This window comes from Anomaloglossus baeobatrachus, chromosome 7, assembly GCF_048569485.1.
Source record: "Anomaloglossus baeobatrachus isolate aAnoBae1 chromosome 7, aAnoBae1.hap1, whole genome shotgun sequence".
Lineage (NCBI taxonomy): Eukaryota > Metazoa > Chordata > Amphibia > Anura > Aromobatidae > Anomaloglossus > Anomaloglossus baeobatrachus.
In genome coordinates this window covers 311,119,001-311,139,953 of record NC_134359.1, presented here as the reverse complement: position 1 = coordinate 311,139,953, position 20,953 = coordinate 311,119,001, and the positions used below count along the sequence as shown (strand labels likewise).

The 20,953-nt window shown below is 48.1% G+C and overlaps 1 protein-coding gene across 1 annotated transcript; it reads right to left on the bottom strand.

Annotated features, from left to right (window-relative positions):
* Positions 1–8,308: 8,308 nt before the first annotated feature.
* On the bottom strand, positions 8,309–16,797 carry RNF25 (ring finger protein 25). The gene is made up of 10 exons (XM_075319916.1): positions 16,794–16,797; positions 15,596–15,779; positions 15,420–15,513; positions 12,811–12,878; positions 10,799–10,868; positions 9,707–9,778; positions 9,262–9,360; positions 9,059–9,145; positions 8,840–8,974; positions 8,309–8,758 (listed from the first exon to the last, which is right to left on the bottom strand). The coding sequence occupies exons 1-10, from the start codon at positions 16,795–16,797 to the stop codon at positions 8,372–8,374; spliced, it is 1,200 nt and encodes a 399-aa protein (XP_075176031.1). The 3' UTR covers positions 8,309–8,371.
* Positions 16,798–20,953: the final 4,156 nt, after the last annotated feature.

Below are 20,953 nucleotides of genomic sequence, written 5' to 3'. Positions count from 1 at the left end.
GTGGCTTGTTGGGTAATCATGAGTTAATACTGGCTTTGTTTTACTAGCCAGTATTAAGCCAGAGATTCTTAATGTCAGGCACGTTTGACACGGCCATTAAGAATCTCCAATAAAGGGTTAACAAAAAGACACCACACAGAGAAAAAATACTTTAATAGAAATAAATACACAGACACATTAGAGACTCCATCTTTATTACCCCCTGTCAGCCCTCCACGATCCTGCTCTTCTGTCTTTCTCGTTCAACAAATGCAGCTCTGCTACATCACTGCTGCATGGGGGAAGACGCTGCTTCCCGTGTAGCATTCACTCCGTGAAAGCTGCACGAGAAGCAGCATGCAGCCTTCACTCCGTGAGTGATCAGTGCTGCTAGCGGTAACGCTGACAGACGCGTTACCATAGCAACGGTGCTCCCGGAGCTAACCGCGTTGCTATGGCAACGGTGATCTCCGCTAATGACCGGCTGTGTCGGCCGGTCCCTAACGGAACGGGGAGTCGACCGTGTGCTAGAGCATGTCGCCGGTACACGGCGATACACAAATGTGCACCGTGTACCGGAGAGATGCACTCGCAGGTCCTACATGACGCGTCATAGTCATGTGACCAGTCTGTAGCCAATGAGATAATAGCCACGTGACTGGTCACATGGCTATTTTGACGTCACGATAGGTCCTGCATCACTGCTTGCAGTGCCGGTCACCGGGAGGATTCAGCGATCATCGGATGGAATAGCGGCAGGAGACAGAGTGCAGGAGGGATCGCGGGGACCGGTAAGTGTTATGGCAATGTTTATTAACTGTTTGTGTACATTTATCATGCATTTTTATGTGTTTGTGATTGCCTCCCATTATAGCCTATTGGTTCGAGTTTGGTTCGTCGAACGTTCGACGAACCGAACTCGAACGGGACCTCCGTTCGGGAAACCGACCTCGAGCCGAACCGGGACCGGTTCGCTCATCTCTACTCCTGACCACACAGCCAGCAGAACAAGTAATCAGATCAGCTGATTCCAGTGTCGGACGATTACTTGTTCTGTGTCCCCCTGCATCCATCGCAGCGTATGCGGGCTGTGAGGTTAGCTTAGTTCGGCCGGCACTGGGAGTTCGCTGATCTGAACTCAGTTGAACTCCAGCCCGCACACTCTGTAATGGATGCAGCGGTACACAGAACAAGTAGTCGTCCGACACTGGAGTCACCTGATTTGATTACTTGTTCTGCTGGCTAGGAGCTTAGATCAGCTGACTCCAGTGCCGGCCGAACTCAGCTGACCTCAAAGCCCGCACACGCTGCGAGGGATGCAGCGGGACACAGAACAAGTAATCGGCTGACACTGGAGTCATCTGATCTGAACTCAACTAAACTCCTTACCACACAGCCCGCACATGGTCACACGTGATCCGCAGCAGGCAGTGACTGCTGTTAACCTGCATCCATCGCACCGTGTGCGGCCTGTGAGATCAGGAGTTCAGCTGACGCCAGTACCGGCCGATAAATTCTGTGTCCAGCTACAGAAGGATCCGGTAAAATAACAATTGCTGTTGCATGCGTTGCACATTCAATCCTCAGGATCCGGTCATATGCGGTTTCCTTTTTTTTTGCCAACCAGTTAATGGTTAATACCAGTCACAGTGGCATAGGTGTAACACTGCTTCCGGGTCTGTTCATTATCCCTCATGCACAGTCACGGCTCCCCCGCCCATCGGCTGTAATTGGTTGCCCTCACAGATGCTGTCTGACTTAGTAAAGTGTAAAAATAAATAAAACAAATTCACATAGGGTGCCCCATATATACCTAGCATATGGCTACAGGCTGCCGCCCCCAGCCGTGCACTTATCTTGGCTGTCTATCAAAATGAGGGATCCTATGCAGCTTTTAATTATATAATTTTTTTAAAAACCTGGCGTGCAGTCCCCTCTAATTTGTGTACCCAGCCATGATAAAGCCGACAGCTGGGGGCTGGTATTCTCAGGCTGGGGAGGCCCATGGTTATTGGGCCCTCCCAAGCTCAAAAATAGCAGACTGCAGCTGCCTCGAATTGTTGCATACATCAGATGCGAAAATCCCGGCACTTTACCCAGCTCACATAAGAGGTTAATGATAGCTCACAGCTATCACTAAGCCCTAGATTAAGTAATGGAAGGCATCTATGAGATCCCCCCATTTCTACTCTGTAAGTGAAAAGAAAAACCACAACACTGAAAAAAATCCTTTATTTGAAATCTTCATCTCCTGGTAAAAAAAGTAAAGTTTTTCTGCTAGGATATGACCCCCAACCCGACAAGTCCAGCAGTGGTTGCAAAATTGAAAGTGCCGCCAGATTGTTGGACTGCAGGACATGGCCGCGACCCACAATCCGACAGCGGCTTGAAAATGAAATTGCTGCTGGATTGTCAGACTGTGAGACACGGCCATGACCCGCAATCCGACAGTGGCTTGAAAGTGAAAGTGTTGACAGATTGTCGCACTGTCAGCACTTTCACTTTGAAGCTGCTGTCGGATTGCCGGTGCCCGGGTGTGACCTCCCGTGATCTGTGTGATGTCACTGCTCACAGCCGGCCTCCCCCTGCTGCTGTCAGTAATTCCCGTATCCTGAAGAAAGCGGACATGTTTCCACTCTCTCCAGGCACCGGATGTAGCAGTGCCGGGATCGTCGTGGGACTTCTCTATGGATTATGTCAGAGCTTTAGGGGTGTTATGGGGTTAATACAGGGGTGAAAGAGGATGGGTGTAGTTTATTTCAAATAAAGGATTTTTTCGGTTTGTGTTATTTCTTTTTACTTACAGGATTAGTAATGGGGGAGTTTCATCAATGCCTCCCATTACTAATTCAGAGCTTGAAAGCAGCTGACAAATTCCAGTTGTCATTAACCCTTTATATTACCCCGATTTCCAGTGCATCAGGGCAATTGGGAAGAACCGGGTAAAGCCCAGAATTGTTCCATCTAATGGATGCAACAATTCTGGTCAGCTGCTGGCTGGTATTTTTAGGCTGGGGGGGCAATATCCATGGCATCGCCCATCTTGATAATACCAGCTCTCATGTGCCTGCTTTACCGTGCCTGGATATAAAAAATGTGGGGGACCCTATATCTTTTTTTCCCCCTCTATTTTGATATTCAGGCATGGTAAAGCCCACAGGTGCCTGCCGCTGTAGTTTTACCTGCACTGGCTATCAAAATATGGCGGGAGCACATGCATTTTTTTTTTTTTTTAATTCTTTATGTTTACACTACTATACAGCCACCTCACGGCATCAAATTACAGATGCAGACACGGGGGGGGGGTGTTTATATCAGTCTGCAACTAACCATGGACACTGGCTCAGAGGGTGGGCGGGGAGAAGCAGTGAATATTCATGAACCTTAATTAGTGAGCCCAGAAGAGAAACTGACTGCAGCGTGATCCTCTGGGAAACACTGTGTGTACAACTATCCTGCTCTTACTACCATTTAACTTCTACCAAAGTCCACTAGTAATTACAAAGGCCATTTTACACCCCAAACTTTTTGTCCTCATTGACTTGTATGGTGTTCATTGTTGGGGCTTAAGTTTGGCATCACGTTTGCTTGCCGATCCCGATTTATTTTTCCCATGCTGATTCAGCGGACTCTAATATCCATGGATTCGCCCATCACTAGTTAGGATCCAAACAAGGAGATAAGCCTTGTCACTGGCTGTTAGACTCTCTTGCATTGGCCAAATTGTGTGTTAAGTATCTTATTTTTTTTAAACTAAGTTTCAATAGCAGTACTGCAGTTCCAAATTCCTACATTCAGTGTTTTCATGTTACAGCATTTCAGAGTGCAGCTGTATTATTTTGATTGTGCGCAAATAACACACACATAGTCTCCTTCTTCCTCCGTATCCGATGACCGCCTGTCTTCAGTATCCGGTGACCACCCGTTGCCTCTGTCCTCAATATCAGGTGACCGCCTGTCACCTCCGTCTTCAGTATCCATTGACCGCCCCTCGCCTCCGTCCTTAGTATCCAGTGACCGCCCGTCGCCTCCGTCCGAAGTATCCATTGAAAGCCCGTCGCCTCCGTCCTCAGTATGCGGTGATCACCTGTCGCCTCCGTCCTCAGTATGAAGAGTGATCGCCCGTCTCCTTCGTTCTTAGTATCCAGTAACCGCCTGTCTCCCCCATCCTCTGTATCCTGTGACCGCCCGTCGCCTCCGTCCTTAGTATTCGGTGACCGCCTTAAGCCTCCATCACTTCTTCTCGGTCACTTGTACACAGGTTATGGAGGAGCTTAGCTTGAGGTTGTTCCAAACATCCTGGAGACCTGAGATGATGATGGCATGCACTAGTGTTTTTGCAGATTCTTGGTTAGGTATTGCATGAATCCAGGAGATATTTTTGAGTTGTAGTCGGTATGAGGTGAAGAGGGCTTGGATGTGCGGCTTGAAGTAGAGAGAAGAGGCTAGGGTTACTTCAAGGCAACTAGCTTTGCGAGACTGGGGAGAGTGAGCAGCCATCATCTTTGATGGATAGGCTTGTTGAATGGGTTGAGAGAGGAGGAGGAAATGTAATGAATTTGGTTTTGTTGATGTTAAGCTTCAGGAATCGCAGAGAAGGTAGATAAAAGAGCAGACAGACATTGTGGGATTCTGGTTAGTAGGGAAGTGATGTCAGGTCCAGAGAGGTAGATCTGCGTTTCATCAGCATAGAGATGATACTGAAAGCTGTGGGACTCTGAGCTGTCCCAAGCCGAAGGTGTAGATGAAAAAGAGGAGGGGTCCAAGAACAGAACCTTGGCCGACACCGACAGACAGGGAGCGGGGTGAGGATGTGGTGTCAGAGTGGAAGACACTGAATGTTCGGTTTGTTAGATATGAAGAGATCAAATCTAGGACCAAGTATGTAATACCCAGAGATGAGAGAATCTGTAATAGGAGGGAATGATCTACTGTGTCGAAGGCAGAGTACCAATTGATTGATGACTAATGACATCCAGATGTGGTGACAAGTTCAGAGACGCTGGAGACAAGGCTGGAAGCACTGCAGCCTCAGGAGACAAGCCCGGAGACGCTGCAGCCAGGGGACACGAGTCCAGAGACGCTGCAGGCATGGGAGACGAGTCCAGAGATGCTGGAGTCAGGGAAGACGAGTCCAGAGACGCTGGAGTCAGGGAAGACAAGTCTGTAGTTACTGCAGTCAGGGGAGACAAGTCTACTGAAACGCTGCAGCCACTGTAGACAAGTCCAGAGATGCTGCAGCAACGGAAGACAAGTCTACTGAGATACAGAAGTCAATGAAGACAAGTCCAGAGACACGTCAGCCAAGTCCAGAGACACGTAAGCCAAGTCCAGATCCAGGGAAGACAAGTTTGGAGATGCTGCAGCTAGTGGTAACAGTCTGAGACGCTGCAACCATGGGAGCAGGTTAAGCAACGCAGGTTGCTCACAGTAGCTCCAGCAACAGGCAGCTTGGCATGGTCATGTTGAATAAATGCTCCTGGTTCGCTTTAAAGAAATGGCTGCACCACTGGGCTGATCCATTCTGTACTGCGAGTGATATTGGACATCACACACCAAACCTAAGGCATCAGTGTCTACACAATGCATCTGATGGCATTTGCACGACACTGGGCTATGAGCTGGACATGCAGCTACAAGTCTTCCACTGACTTCACGTTATCATGCTCAGACTATTATGGTGCACAGCAAGACGGCAATGGAAGCTGGAATGGAGGTCTATGGTCTTCAGCGATAAGTCTGGCTTTTGTCTTGGACACAAATAACAGCCAGAAATTGGTCTGGAGATCATGTAGGCAACACCATGACGCGAACATCACGAGGGAACATCACACCAGTTTACTCCCAGGATTATAGGAGGTGGGGGAAGCATAATTTACGCAGCAGGATCACTCGTCTTCATTCCAAGTAGCTTGGCGTTACGATTAGTTGTGGAACCAGTGGTGCGGCCATTTCCCAAAGTATCCTAGGTTCTGTTTTTGCAGTACACCACCAAGCTGCATGTTACTCGCACTACTGTGAGCAGTTTCTGTGACCTAAACGTGCTCCCTACAACTAGCCTCCCCTTACCCGCAGCGTCTCTGGACTTGCCTCTACATCTGGATATCATTTGTCAGTGATTACACAGGAGCTGCTGATTTGTACAAGTACATTCAGCGGCACAACCTTCCTCAGACGACCATTAATAACCTTATTGTTAGCAGCAGTGTCCGGAAGTGCGGGGATTTCTTCATGTGGCGCTCATACTTAATACCATTTCATCATTTGCAGATCACCATGTCGCCATCCTGTTTTTACATATTTCCACAACTTTTGCTTCTTGATGTTGCAAAGTCAATGATGAGGAGTGTACATAATCTGCGTATGGCCCCTTCACACGTACTGGAGCCTCATTCACACGCATAACATTTTATATCAATATTGGTCTTCACACAAACCGTGTCTGTGTGATCCACAAGCGTGTCCGTATTTTACTGGGAGCGCGGATGAAAACCATATATCACATGGATGACATCCGTGTGACACGTATCAGGGGAAAAATTACAACATTGAAATGAAAGTGTCCTGTGTGTTAAAGATAGATTTTACAGCTACTAACCAAAAAGATAATTAAATGAAAAACGACATGGGCGCACCCCCATATTTTTGATAACCATCCAAGGTACATCAGACAGCTGGGGGCAGTATTATCAGGCTGGGAAGGTCCATGGTTATTGATCCATTGCAAGCCTAAAAATATCAGCCAGGAGCCACCCAGAAGTGGCACATTCACTAGATGCTCCAATTCTGGAGCATAACCTCAGCTCTACCAGATTGCCCTGGTGCGGTGGCAATCGGGGTAATGGTTTGGAGTTGATGTCAGCTGTGATCAAGCCCAGGGTTAGTAATGGAGAACAGTCTACCAGATGCCTTCATTACTAATGCCGTAATGCAAAAAAAAAAAAAAAAAAAAAAAAGGACACACCTGCGAGAAAAAATAAATTTTATTTCAACACTCCACTGGACTACACCAGAGATGCAGGTTTTGTTTTTTGTAAAACGAGGCAAAGTTTTGGGGAGTGGTCATTTAAAAATTATTTTTTGCATGCGTGTCTTTTGTTTTTGAATTACTGGGTTAGTAATGGGAATATCTGATAGACCCTTCTCCATTGCTAACCCCTGGGCTTGATCACAGCTAACATCAACTCCAAACCATTACCCCATTTGCCATCGCACCAGGGCACTCTGGAAGAGCTGAGGTGAAGCGCAAGAATTGGAACATCTAATCAATGCCTCACTTATGGGGTGGCTGTGGGCTACTATCTTTAGGCTGGTAAGGGCCAATAACCATGGGCCTTCCCAGCCTGATAATACCAGGCCCCAGCTGCCTACTGTATCATGGCTGGTTATCAAAACTAAGGGGGAACCCACAACATTGTTTAAATTTAATTATTTGCTTAATAGCTGTAAAATCTACATAGACATGTGGAAAGGTGAATAGAGTAATAGATAATAGAGCGATGGCTAATACATAAAAAAAAAACAATTCATGTAAGCATCATACGTTTTTTCCGATATGTGTCACACGGATGGCACACATACCAGAGACAAGTACACACGGATTACACATGCGTACATATGGATGGCCACACGGATGGTCAAAATGGAATGTGCCACATGTCCGTTGAAGAAATTTACATGTGAAGGGGGCTTAAAGTAATGCAAAAAGAGAAAGCGGGCATACCTTGGCTCCATTATTGCCAAAAGACTTTCTGCTGTAAAAAAATAGGATGTGAACAGAACCTGCAAACTCCTCCGTATGTTGGTTTTACCACATTAGTCAATTAGAGCGGCTCTAGTTCCATGATTAGGAGGTCAGCACCACCAGAAAGTGCAGAACTCAAGGTAGGAACGGCTTGTGATGGTGACGCGTCTAGGAGTCAGCTTCTTAGTGTTACGATACCGGGTCCGGACCGTTTGCCGGTAAGTTCAGACCTGAAATGGCCGGAACACCATGAGAAGTCCTGACTCTATAGTAGTTCATGGCGCATCTATGTGGACAGATACTCTCCTTTCTTCTTTCCTAAGTGACTGTCATAGGTCAGATGCCTCCATTATTAATGTGCCACTATACATCTATCCAAACAATAAGTACATTACTTTCTGAAATACTTTGTGCTGCTCTCCCCCTTACATTATCACCCTGTTTAGGTTTCATAAATCCTTTTCCTGACTACCGTAGATAGATCAGTGGCACAGCACACACATCTCCTGAAATATCAGTGCGGCCGTGATAGCCATGCTACTTCTCTGGATCATGCAAGCAGTCCCTCTCAGGTAATTCAGTATGTTCTGTGTGGAGCACGTCACTACTGGAGTCCATTATGCTTTATTAAATCACTTATCACAGGTGTTATAGATCAGGTTTCTCCCCCCTTGTGCTGTCACTGCCATCTCTTGGAGGTGCCGGCACTGTCCCATCACTCTGGCAGGCGCAGGCTGTCACCCGACTTCTGACTGCCGTTTGATCACCTTTGGAAGCAGCTTCTCGACAGACTCTTCGTGTGTCAGGTCGCCTCCTGCCCCGAGCTGTCCATCCTCTGCCATCGCGCCAGTGCTGGCCATCTGGGTGGTCATTACGGGGAGGTCTGTTTCCGCACAAATGTGTCCTTCCACTAGCTCGGAGCCCTCCTACATGAGGTTTAACGGCACAGGGGTCTGGCGTAGCTGCAGTGCTTGGGACGGTAGGGTGGGAAGAGACTGGGTCAGTGTCTACCACTTCATGTTCACTGGTTGAGGTCTAAAAGGACAAAAAGATGAGCTATGTAAACACAAGGCAAAAGGAAGGTGAAATAATACAGAGGATAAGAGTTGTCCCTACCTGCTGGATACTAATGAAAAAGCGATTCTTCTCCGCTTCAATGTCAATAATTCCTCCATTTGCCAATTGACGCTCATAAATCAGGCGCAGTTCTTTCTCTCTCTGTAATGTGAGCGAGTCTGGGATATAAAGCTCCTGGGGAATCAGGAAAGATGGGGTGAGGTTCCTAATGCTCGCGGCTAGGAGGTGCTTAGGGTAGAAACAATCTGCTTTCCCTACCTCTGCTTGCTGTGGTGGTGCGGCTGCCTGAAGCTTGTTAACATCACAGGTCAGATCAACACGACAAACTGGACATGCGACAGAATACTACGGGAAAAACCCATGACATAAGATGGTGAAGTCGATGACACAAGTCTATACAAAGCATAAGGAACGTGGTCAGGAGCAGCACTGCCATCTCACGCAGCTATGTCTGCTCTTACCTCTTCCTGACTATTGTCCCGACAGTGCTTGGCGTAGCGGCCCAGACAGAACGAGTGAAAATGATGGAAACACCTCGTCTTTGTCAGAGAGTCGTCATCCTATAGAAAATGGAATGATAAGAAACCAAAGATGAATAGAGATGGCAGGCAATGATAGTAATCAGTGTAAGACCTATGACGTCCACCACACACTACAACTTCGTTTCTGGAGGCTCTCGTTCCTCACCTTCAGATCGTGTAGCTTTTTCGGCTATTCTAATTTTTAACAAAAACTGCACCAATCACTCTAAATGCTTCTGCGACTCAGTTTGTGAAGGGATTTGTAACACAGTTGTTTCTATGTTGGAAGAAACTCTCCATCGTCCTCGCATTACTTGCAGTTGTCACATGTAGATTCTGCCATACATGAACATTCAGCCATCTGCACCCAATCACCATAGATTACCTGAAACTCATAGAGGCAGATCACACAGTGACCACGAGGAAGATTACTGGCCGTCAGCATCTCCTTACCTTTCTATAAAAACAGGAGACAAAACATGTGAGCAATGCTACCAAACAAACTAACCCAAGATGAAGACATTCAATGAGAAGCAAAGCCAACTCCAAGCGCTACACATGAGAGTGGACGATATCCTGCAGGACAATCCCCTGCGTGTCAACTGATCCTAATACCGGATAACCAAAAATTCTATCCAGAAATATGCTTTCTTGATAACGGAGATCTCTATTAGTGTGCAGGATGTCATTCAGGAGAAAGATCAGTAATTGGGTAGAAAAACCATTTAGGAGACATATAACCCATCTCCTAAATGATGTCCTACCCAATATCTGAGGTCTGTCTTGCGAACGATGCCCTACCCGGGATCTGTCTGCTCAACGATGCCCTACCCGGGATCTGTCTGCTGAACGACGTCCTACCCGATATCTGAGATCTGCCTCCTGAACGATATCCTACCCGATATCTGAGAAATGCCTCCTGAACGACGTCCTACCCGATATCGGAGATCTGCCTCCTGAACGCTGTCCTATCCGATATCTGAGATCTGCCTACAGAACGATGTCCAACCCGGTTTCTGAGATCTGCCTCCTGAACGACGTCCTACACGGCTTCTGAGATCTGCCTCCTGAACGACGCCTTACCAGATACCGGAGATCTGCCACCTTAACGACTTCCTACCCAATATCTGAGATCTGTCTCCTGAACGATGTCCTACCCGATATCTGAGATCTGCTTCCTGAACGATGTCCTACCCGATATCTGAGATCTGCCTACAGAACGACGTCCTACCCGATATCTGAGATCTTCCTACAGAACGACGTCCTACCCGATATCTGAGATCTGCCTACAGAACGATGTCCTACCCGGTATCTGAGATCTGCCTACACAACGATGTCCTACCCAATATCTGAGATCTGCCTACAGAACGATGTCCTACCCGGTATCTGAGATCTGCCTCCTGAACGATGTCTTCTATTTGTTGCAAGAAAATTCTCTCGATCATACTGATATGTCTCAGTTACCGAGAATACTAACCTCAATAAGTGTATAAAGAACTGGACATCCCACTGATTGTAAAGCAGTGGTGCGAAGAATGCTAATAAAACTGCAAGAAAAACAAATTAGACACATTTAGAATGTGCAGTCGAAAAAACGAGTAAAGTATATTTATCAATTTACATCAGCAGAAGTTCTCAGGTGTATATTCCCCGTGTACAGCACGTGTGAAATCTCCTCCCATGTAATCATCCCTAATGCATATTCCCCATGTATTGCACATATGATATCTCCTCCCATGTTATCAGTCCTGGTGTATATTCCCCATGTACGGCACGTGTGATATCTCCTCCCGTATTATCAGTCTTGTTGTATATGTCTCATGTACGGCACGTGTGATATCTCCTCCCGTATTATCAGTCCTGGTGTATATTCCCCATATACAGCACGTGTGATATCTCCTCCCGTATTATCAGTCCCGGTGTATATTTCTCATGTATGGCACGTGTGATATCTCCTCTTGTGTGATCAGTCCCGGTGTATATTCCCTATGTACGGCACGTGTGATATTTCCTCCCTTGTTATCAGTACCGGTGTATATTCCACATGTACGGCACCTGTAATATCTCCTCCCGTATTATCAGTCTTGTTGTACATTTCTCATGTACGGCACGTGTGATATCTCCTCCCGTATTATCAGTCCCGGTGTATATTTCCCATGTATGGCTCGTGTGATATCTCCTCGTGTGTGATCAGGCCCGGTGTATATTCCCTATGCACGGCACGTGTGATATTTCCTCCCGTATTATCAGTCCCGGTGTATATTCTCCATGTACGGCACGTGTGATATCTCCTCCCGTGTTATCAGTCCCGGTGTATATTCTCCATGTACGGCACGTGTGATATCTCCTCCCGTGTTATCAGTCCCGGTGTATATTTCCCATGTATGGCTCGTGCGATATCTCCTCGTGTGTGATCAGTCCCGGTGTATATTCCCTATGTACGGCACATGTGATATCTCCTCCCGTATTATCAGTCTTGTTGTATATTTCTCATGTACGGCACGTGTGATATCTCCTCCCATGTTATCAGTCCCGTAGTATATTCCCCATGTACATGTACGGCACGTGTGATATCTCCTCCCGTGTGATCAGGCCCGGTGTATATTCCCCATGTACAGCACATGTGATATCTCCTCCCGTATTATCAGGCCCGGTGTATATTTCCCATGTATGGCATGTGTGATATCTCCTCTTGTGTGATCAGGCCCGGTGTATATTCCCCATGTACGGCACGTGTGATATCTCCTCCCGTGTGATCAGTCTTGTTGTATATTTCTCATGTACGGCACGTGTGATATCTCCTCCCATGTTATCAGTCCCGGTGTATATTCCCCATGTACAGCACATGTGATATCTCCTCCCGTATTATCAGTCCCGGTGTATATTCTCCATGTACGGCACGTGTGATATCTCCTCCCGTATTATCAGTCTTGTTGTATATTTCTCATGTACGGCACGTGTGATATTTCCTCCCGTATTATCAGTCCCGGTGTATATTCCCCATGTACGGCACGTGTGATATCTCCTCTTGTATGATCAGTCCCGGTGTATATGCCACATGTACAGCACATGTGATATCTCCTCCCGTATTATCAGGCCCGGTGTATATTCCCCATGTACGGCACGTGTGATATCTCCTCTTGTGTGATCAGTCCCGGTGTATATTCCACATGTACGGCACGTGTGATATCTCCTCCCGTATTATCAGGCCCGGTGTATATTTCCCATGTACGGCACATGTGATATCTCTTTGTGTGATCAGGCCCGGTGTATATTCCCCATGTATGGCACGTGTGATATCTCCTCTTGTGTGATCAGTCTTGTTGTATATTCCCCATGTATGGCACGTCAGACATCTCCTCTCGTATTATCAGTCCCGGTGTATATTCTCCATGTACAGCACGTGTAATATCTCCTCCCGTATTATCAGTCCCGGTGTATATTCTCCATGTACGGCACGTGTGATATCTCCTCCCGTGTTCCTCTTACCCCTCAATCTGCTCATCACACAGCCCCCGGGGGTTGGTCACACTGATTTCAGGCGGCTCTCCTGGATACTGCAATATGGGAAAAAAGCAGAGTGTGAAAAAGGGAAAGGACTTATTGCTGTATATGCCATCATTAGGCTACGTTCACACTGGGCATCTCTTGCTGTGTTTTTGAGGTCACATAGATGCACCTACATGCAGCATTTCCTTCCCCCACCAAAGTCTATGAGGTTTCTATGTCGCTGTCCACACTGGCATCTTTTGTTGGCTACATCTTGGCAGCGTTTCTGAAGATGCAGCATGTCAATTATTTTTGCGTTTTTTCACCGTTTTTTGAGCCCTTCTAGTCAAGATTTGACATAAAAAAATGCATTGGGCAAAACATGGCAAAAACGCGGTAAAATGCATCAAAAAGGCGTTTTTTTGATGCGTTTTTGCCACGGTGCTTTTTTTCGAGTGTTTTTTTGTGAGAAAAATGCTGCATCTATGTGGTAAAAAAAAAGATGCCACGTGTGAACATACCCTTACTGTAAATCAAAAAGAGAGGTGAGGATACAGAGCGGGGGGGGGGGGGGGTATGGGGGTGATACCAAAGGATACAGAGCAGCAGACACCAGATACACAGAACAGAGGGGGGAATATTCCGGCAGAATCAGAGCTGCAGACACCAGATACACAGAGAAAAGGGGGATGATAGAGGATACAGAGCCGTAGACACCAGATACACAGAACAATGGGGGGAGGATGCAGAGCTGTAGAAACTAAAACATATAAAATATCTACAAAGCCATGAACTAGTATTCATACCCTGTTAACTTTTCCACATTAATCCCACAAACTTTAAATGTATTTGATTGGGAGTGGATGTGACACAGTGGGTACAAGTGTTTGTTACGTGTAACAGAAACGATTCCTGGATTTCTAAACATTGGAAAAAAAATAAATCTGAACATTTTGATGTGCATTTGTATTCAGCCCCCTGGAGTCACTACTTTGTAGGACCAACTCACTCTCTTTTGGGGTCTCTCCAGCTTTGCAAACCTAGAGGCCAGATCGGAGGGAGACGTCTGGGCCCGGCCAGATCGGAGGGAGACGTCTGGGCCCGGCCAGATCGGAGGGAGACGTCTGGGCCCGGCCAGATCGGAGGGAGACGTCTGGGCCCGGCCAGATCGGAGGGAGACGTCTGGGCCCGGCCAGATCGGAGGGAGACGTCTGGGCCCGGCCAGATCGGAGGGAGACGTCTGGGCCCGGCCAGATCGGAGGGAGACGTCTGGGCCCGGCCAGATCGGAGGGAGACGTCTGGGCCCGGCCAGATCGGAGGGAGACGTCTGGGCCCGGCCAGATCGGAGGGAGACGTCTGGGCTCGGCCAGATCGGAGGGAGACGTCTGGGCTCGGCCAGATCGGAGGGAGACGTCTGGGCTCGGCCAGATCGGAGGGAGACGTCTGGGCTCGGCCAGATCGGAGGGAGACGTCTGGGCTCGGCCAGATCGGAGGGAGACGTCTGGGCTCGGCCGATTTGGGTCTGGACTGTGACTTGGAAGCTCACACACAGGAATATGCTCGGATCTGAACCCTCCATTATAACTCTGCAGGATGGAGAGGGTCGTTATCCTTCTGGGAAGACGGTCCCACATCTTTTTCATGCTCTGTGATGGTGAGATATGGTGGGCTGTGTGTCCTTTTGTGTATGATCGTATTGTTACTGATTTTAGCAGCGTTCCTTGTTGCTCTGTATTATTCTGTGTAGAGTCTCGGTCACATTGGCTCAGTCACCACCTACAGCCTGGATGTGTCTATGATGACCCCCTGCTGACATTTCCTCACTGTCCCCAGCAGTGCCTCCGTCCATAGGTCTGAAGGAGGGGGGACAAGAGCAGAAGTAGTAGATTCCTCCTTTGTGGGATGCTGATGCTATATCCAGCACCGTACAGAGACTTGGAGAAACTCTGATTACCCTAGAAAAGATGTCTGAAGAAGTGTGACTGTCATGTCCTGGGCATTTATCCCATTACTGGACTATATCCGCGTTCCTGGTCTATTTTACCCTCTGTGTGGTGGGTTGTTTTATGGACCTTCTGGTTTGCATGGAATAAAGGTTCTTGATATTGTTCACTCATCTCTCGCTCTGTAGATTGTGTGATACCGGAGTAGGCCCCCATCACAGCAGCTAACAGGTTATGTCCAGTATTTAGCTCCACTCTCAAGATCACATCTCACAACCTGCCTGCTTGATCCACTCCCATCCCACCTCATCCCCAATCTCACCAGTCTTCATCACAACCCTAACCCATCTATTCAACCTATCACTAACAACTGGTGTATTCCCTTCATGCTTTAAACATGCCTCCATCACACCCATCCAGAGAAAAGCCCTCCCTTGACCCTTCCTGGGTCCCAAGCATTGTTGACCTCTAGGCCTCTTTTTGGATCCCCCATATCCAGGTGGATCCCTGGGCACAAGTGGCTTCCCCCCCTCTATCCACACTGGATAGGTGCACCTCTCTGTGTTTTGTCTTTCTCTTGCCATACAGTTACTTCACAAGCATGGAGCGCCCCCGCTACTATAGTATATGATATAAGCGTTCCACCTCATAGAATTCATTACATACCAGAGGCGTCAGCAGCAGCTTCAGGGTGAGGCGCACAAACTGAGTATCGGGGTCGTCACCGGTTGTGGGGTGTAACGTGATTCTCAGCACCAATCTATAAGAATAGAAAATCAGAAGAAGATGGATTGGAGGACGGGATACAGCCTGGAGAGAAAGCAGGAAGAAAAGTCACCGACCCGCTCGCGTCCTGCGCCACGTCCAACTCATCCAGGTAGATGGACTGAAGAACCTCCAACTCCTGAGAAAGCGACCTGAAGAAACAGCAGCAAAATAGGAATAAATGACACCACCCCGACACCGGGAGCAGCGGATACAAGTGTGACGACAGGGACACCCAATGCTTCTCATGGGTTAAAGTTTCTTAACATTCAGCTAGACGTATTGTTCTATTGTGTATTACCTCATGTTTGCTTAGCTATTGTTTCTCCAGACCTTTGCAGTAACCATTGTAATGTAGTTGTGTATTGCTAATGTGATTATCTTAGTAGCCATTGTCTAGTCTGTGCACTCCAGACTTCATGTATACCCTCAGTCTTTCTGTAGACATCATTTGGATGAACATTGTCCATGCAGCTTGAGATTCATCCAATGGGAGAGGCGATCTTGTCCAACCAATCGATGAGGACGCAGTGTATCCAAGTGGAAGGCTGTGGCTATAAAAGGGATTTCTTTAAGCCACCAGGCGGTTGTTGATGGATGCTGATGGATCCAGTCTAAGCTCTTAGGAGCTGACTAGAGGTTCAGGATACCTCATGGCTTAAATCTAGGGACTCCGGTTCCGGTTGGAGACCATATCCACAGCCTAGGGATTTCGACTCCGGCTGCCAGGATTGTATCATACCAGGACTACCTAAGGAGGACACTCAGGTTGGGACAATCCGGTCACCTGGCTACAGACTTTGCAGACCTCACACAGCTTCCTAAAATCTGGCGCTATTCCTATCTTGGTGGGTGCCCACCGAAAGCGAGGTGCTGCTGGATTGGAGTAAGCGGCCCTTGGAAGCTCTGAGGCATGGACATTCTAAATCCCTGGTGAGCCAGCGGAAGGGTGAGACCCTGTTGCCTGTTACATTTGTGTTTTGCTGGTTATGTGCCGTTAATCGTTTTGGGATCCAATAAAGTCTAATTATTGTGGTTCCCTCACCTTGTGTTGTCTGAGTAGTGTTACGCCCACGGTTAAAGAGGCCGGCGTTCAGTTGGGATGAGCCCTGAGCCACGCTGTCTTTCTAAAGGCGGTGGGTTTTAGTGGACGAGCGCACCCACTGAGCCCCGTGTCTCCACAACAAGTATATAACACCCCCCCCGCGCATAGAAAATATACAGGTATATAACACCCCACCCCCCCGCACGGCCACGTCCCGAGCCACATCCAACTCATCCAGGTAGATGGACTGAAGAACCTCCAACTCCTGAGAAAGCGACCTGTAGAAACGGCAGCAGAATAGGAATGAATGACACCCACCAACACCGGGAGCAGCAGATACAGGTATAACACCCCCCCCACTCCCACAGCAGAGCATAGAACACACAGGTATATAACACCCCATCCACATCCTGCGCCTCGTCCAACTCTTCCAGGTAGATGGACTGAAGAACCTCCAACTCCTGAGAAAGCGACCTGTAGAAACGGCAGCAGAATAGGAATGAATGACACCCCTTGTCACGGGGTCCTTCTCCCATATCATTCAATCAACAGAGCGAGAGATGAGTGGGCAATCCACCACACGGAGGGTAAAATAGTCCAGAAACACGGATATAGTCCAGTAAGCGATAAATGTCCAGGTCTCTCTGGGGAGCCTCAGCTTCTCCCACAAAGGATGAATCTTTCTGCTCGCTCTTGAAGTTCTCATACAGACTGATAATCGTCAGCTAAACAGTTTGGTTGGATTTTAGGCCCCTCTCCTCCAACACCTAAGGTGGTGTCACACATAGCGATGACGACGACGACGACAACGACGACGTCGCTGCCAAGTCACCATTTTCTGTGACGTAGCAGCGACGTCCCGCCGCTGTCGCTGTGTGTGACATCCAGCAATGACCTGGCCCCTGCTGTGAGGTCGCCGGTCGTTGCTGAATGTTCTGCTTCATTTTTTGGTCGTCGCTCTCCCGCTGTGACGCACACATCGCTGTGTGTGAGAGCGAGAGAGCGACGAACTGAAGCGAGCAGGGAGCCAGCGTCTGGCAGCCTGCGGTAAGCTGTAACCACGGTAAACATCGGGTAACCAAGAAGCCCTTTCCTTGGTTACCCGATATTTACCTTAGTTACTAGCGTCTGCCGCTCTCACGCTGCCAGTGCCGGCTCCCTGCACACGTAGCTGGAGTACACATCGGGTAATTAACCAGATGTGTACTCTGACTAGGAGTGCAGGGAACAGGGAGCGTGAGAGCGGCGGACGCTAGTAACTAAGGTAAATATCGGGTAAATAAGAGAAGTGCTTTCCTTGGTTACCCGATATTTACCTTAGTTACGCTTCCACGCGTCGCTGCTGGCTGGGGGCTGGTGAGATCTGCCTGTTTGACAGCTCACCAGCGACCATGTAACGACGCATCGCGATCCTGATAAGGTCAGATCGCTGGTCGTGATCGCTGCTGCGTCGCTTAGGCTATGTGCACACGTTGCTTTTTTTTCAGCGCGGAAAAAAACGCACCCTCTGGCAGAGGGGAGAATTGTAAACAATGCTTTTTGAGAAAAATGCATCGAAAACGCATGCGTTTTTCATGCGGTTTTCATGCGTTTTTTTAGGTGCGTTTTTTTAAGACTTGTCAGTGTTAATAAAGTTGGTTGAACACAGACCTTTGGAAAAAAAAAACCTGTGATGTCATTTCCTTCTCCACATTCTGTTTGGATAAATGGGAGGGCTTGGAATGGAAGGAGCACCATTTGAATTTTGGAAAAGTTGAAATAAACTTCGCGCACCATGTCACATTAGCAGGGCCCCTTGGGTACCTATACGTCAGAAAACCCCCACAAGTGACCCCATTTTGGAATCTGCACCCCTCAAGGATTTTATTCAGGAGTATATTAAGCATTTTGAATCCACAGCTACTTCCCCCAAAATGTTGCTGTAGCAACAATATTCTCACTTTTAGGCCCGTTTCACACGTCAGTGAAAAATACTGACGTTTTTCACTGGCGTGTAAAACACGCACATGTCCCTCCGTGGGCCGTGAATCACGGCACACGTGGGTTGTCTAAGTGCAATCCGGGCTCCGTTCTCCGTGGCCCGTGATTGCACTCAGTAATCATCTCACCTGCGCCCGCTCCCGCTCTCCATGGTGCTAATCGCTCCCGCGGTGCAGCATCCGGCTGGTGCTGACCGCCGCAGCAGCTGCTTCCGGGTCGGCTGTATCGCGCATCATGAATATGCGCGACAGTAATGAGCCGGCTCTGAAGCAGCAAGCTGCACGGGCTGCAGAGGACATCGCTGGACGCCGGGTGAGTTAAAATGATTTTTATTTTTAAAGCACGTTTTTCTGGCACGTGTTTCACGGACCACACCACTGCGTGGTCCGTGGGACATCAGTGATGCCAGAAATAAATGGACATGTCTCCGTGCAGCAATCACGCACACGCGGGTACGCCGCACGAAGACACGTGCAGTGAAAAATCACTGATATGTGAGCAGACCCATTCATTATAATGGGTCTGCGTATGTCAGTGATTCTGGTACGTTTAAAAAAAAAAAAAAAAGCACAAACGTACCAGAATCACTGACGTGTGAAACAGGCCTAAGGCTATGTGGCCATGATCCAGCGACACGGCGTCTAGTACACAGTGTCAGCCTTCCTGCAGCTGCCCATGCCCACGATTTGGGTTCAGGCTGCTGTGGAGCTCTATGCTACCTGCAGAGAACACTCTCGTCTCCGCAGCATAAACTGACATGCTGAGGCTCGGGAAGCCACGCCACCGGTCAGTTTATGTTGCGGAGAAAAGAAGCACAGTGGGCATGGGATCTCCAAAAATCCTTCCACTGTGCTTCTACTGCACAACGCAGCGTTATGGACGAAGGGAAAACACTCAGCGCCCATAATGCTGCAAACCCTGATTGTGGGCACACAGCCTAAAAAGCGTCAATGGATGAATGGATGTCAAATATATATATATAACGTCCCACCCCCGCCTGCATATTCTAAGCTGGCACCTTTAGTACCTTTCATCTGGCACTAAAGGGTGCCTAGCTTAGTATTTATCCAAAAAAAAAAAAAAAACAACAATGAAAAAAATGGCGTGGGGTCCCCCCTATTTTTGATAGCCAGTCAGGGTAAAGCAGACAGCTGTAGCCTGCAAACCACAGCTGGCAGCTTCATCTTGGCTGGTGATCAATTTGGAGGGCTCCCCAGGCTTTTTTTTTTTATTTATAAATAATTAAAATAAAAATAACGTGGGGTCCCCCCAAATTAGATCACCAGCCAAGGTGAAGCTGACAGCTGGGGTCTGGTATTCTCAGGGTGGGAAGAGCCATGGTTATCGGACTCTTCCCAACCTAAAAATAGCAGGCCGCAGCCGCCCCAGAAGTGGCGCATCCATTAGATGCGCCAATCCTGGCGCTTCGCCCCAACTCATCCCGCGCCCTGGTGCGTTGGCAAACGGGGTAATAAATGGGGTTGATACCAGATGTGTAATGTCACCTGGCATCAAGCCCAGCAATTAGTGATGTCACGGCGTCTATCAGACACCCGACATAACTAATTGACAGTAAACAAAAGCAAAAAAAAGACAAAAATTTTTATTAGAAAAAACACTCCCCAAATCATTAATCGTTAACCCTAACCCTAACCCTTGTTCTCCAATTTAATCAAAAAATTTGAAAAAATAAGAATTATTCTTACCGTTAATTCGATTTCTAGGACCTTCCACGACAGCATAGGAGGTTGTCTCTCCACGCCCTAATTGGGACAGGAAGTTCAAGAGGTTTAAAAGGACCCTCCCACCTCCCACAGCCAGTGTCTTACAAAGAACCCATAGCATATGAGAAGTACCACATATACAGGAATATATGAATACAAAAGGGGAGGGAATTACCTGCTGTCGTGGAAGGTCCTAGAAATCGAATTTACGGTAAGAATAATTCTTATTTCTCTAGTCCCTTCCACGACAGCATAGGAGGAATACCAAAGAATTGATACCTAGGGGGGGACCACAGCCTGCAGGACCTTCCTGCCAAAAGCCAATCCCTGCTGGAATCCGGATCCAGACAATAATGCTTCGTGAAAGTATGGAGGGAAGACCACGTAGCCGCCTTGCAGATCTGCTCAGTAGAAGCCCCTGCCCGTGCAGCCCAGGAGACAGAAGTAGCCCTGGTGGAGTGCGCCGAGAATCCGGTAGGTGGAGAGAGATGCTGAGCGAGGTAGGCGTCACAAATTGCCCGCACAATCCAGTTGGCGACGGTACTCTTAGCCACCTTCCTGCCCTTATGTCGGCCAAAGGGCTGGAGGAACAGGATATAATCAAGGCGCCAAGAAGCAGTAACCTCCAGGTAGTGCAACACTGTCCGACGAACATCCAAAGAATGAAACCCTTCCTCACCCGGAGG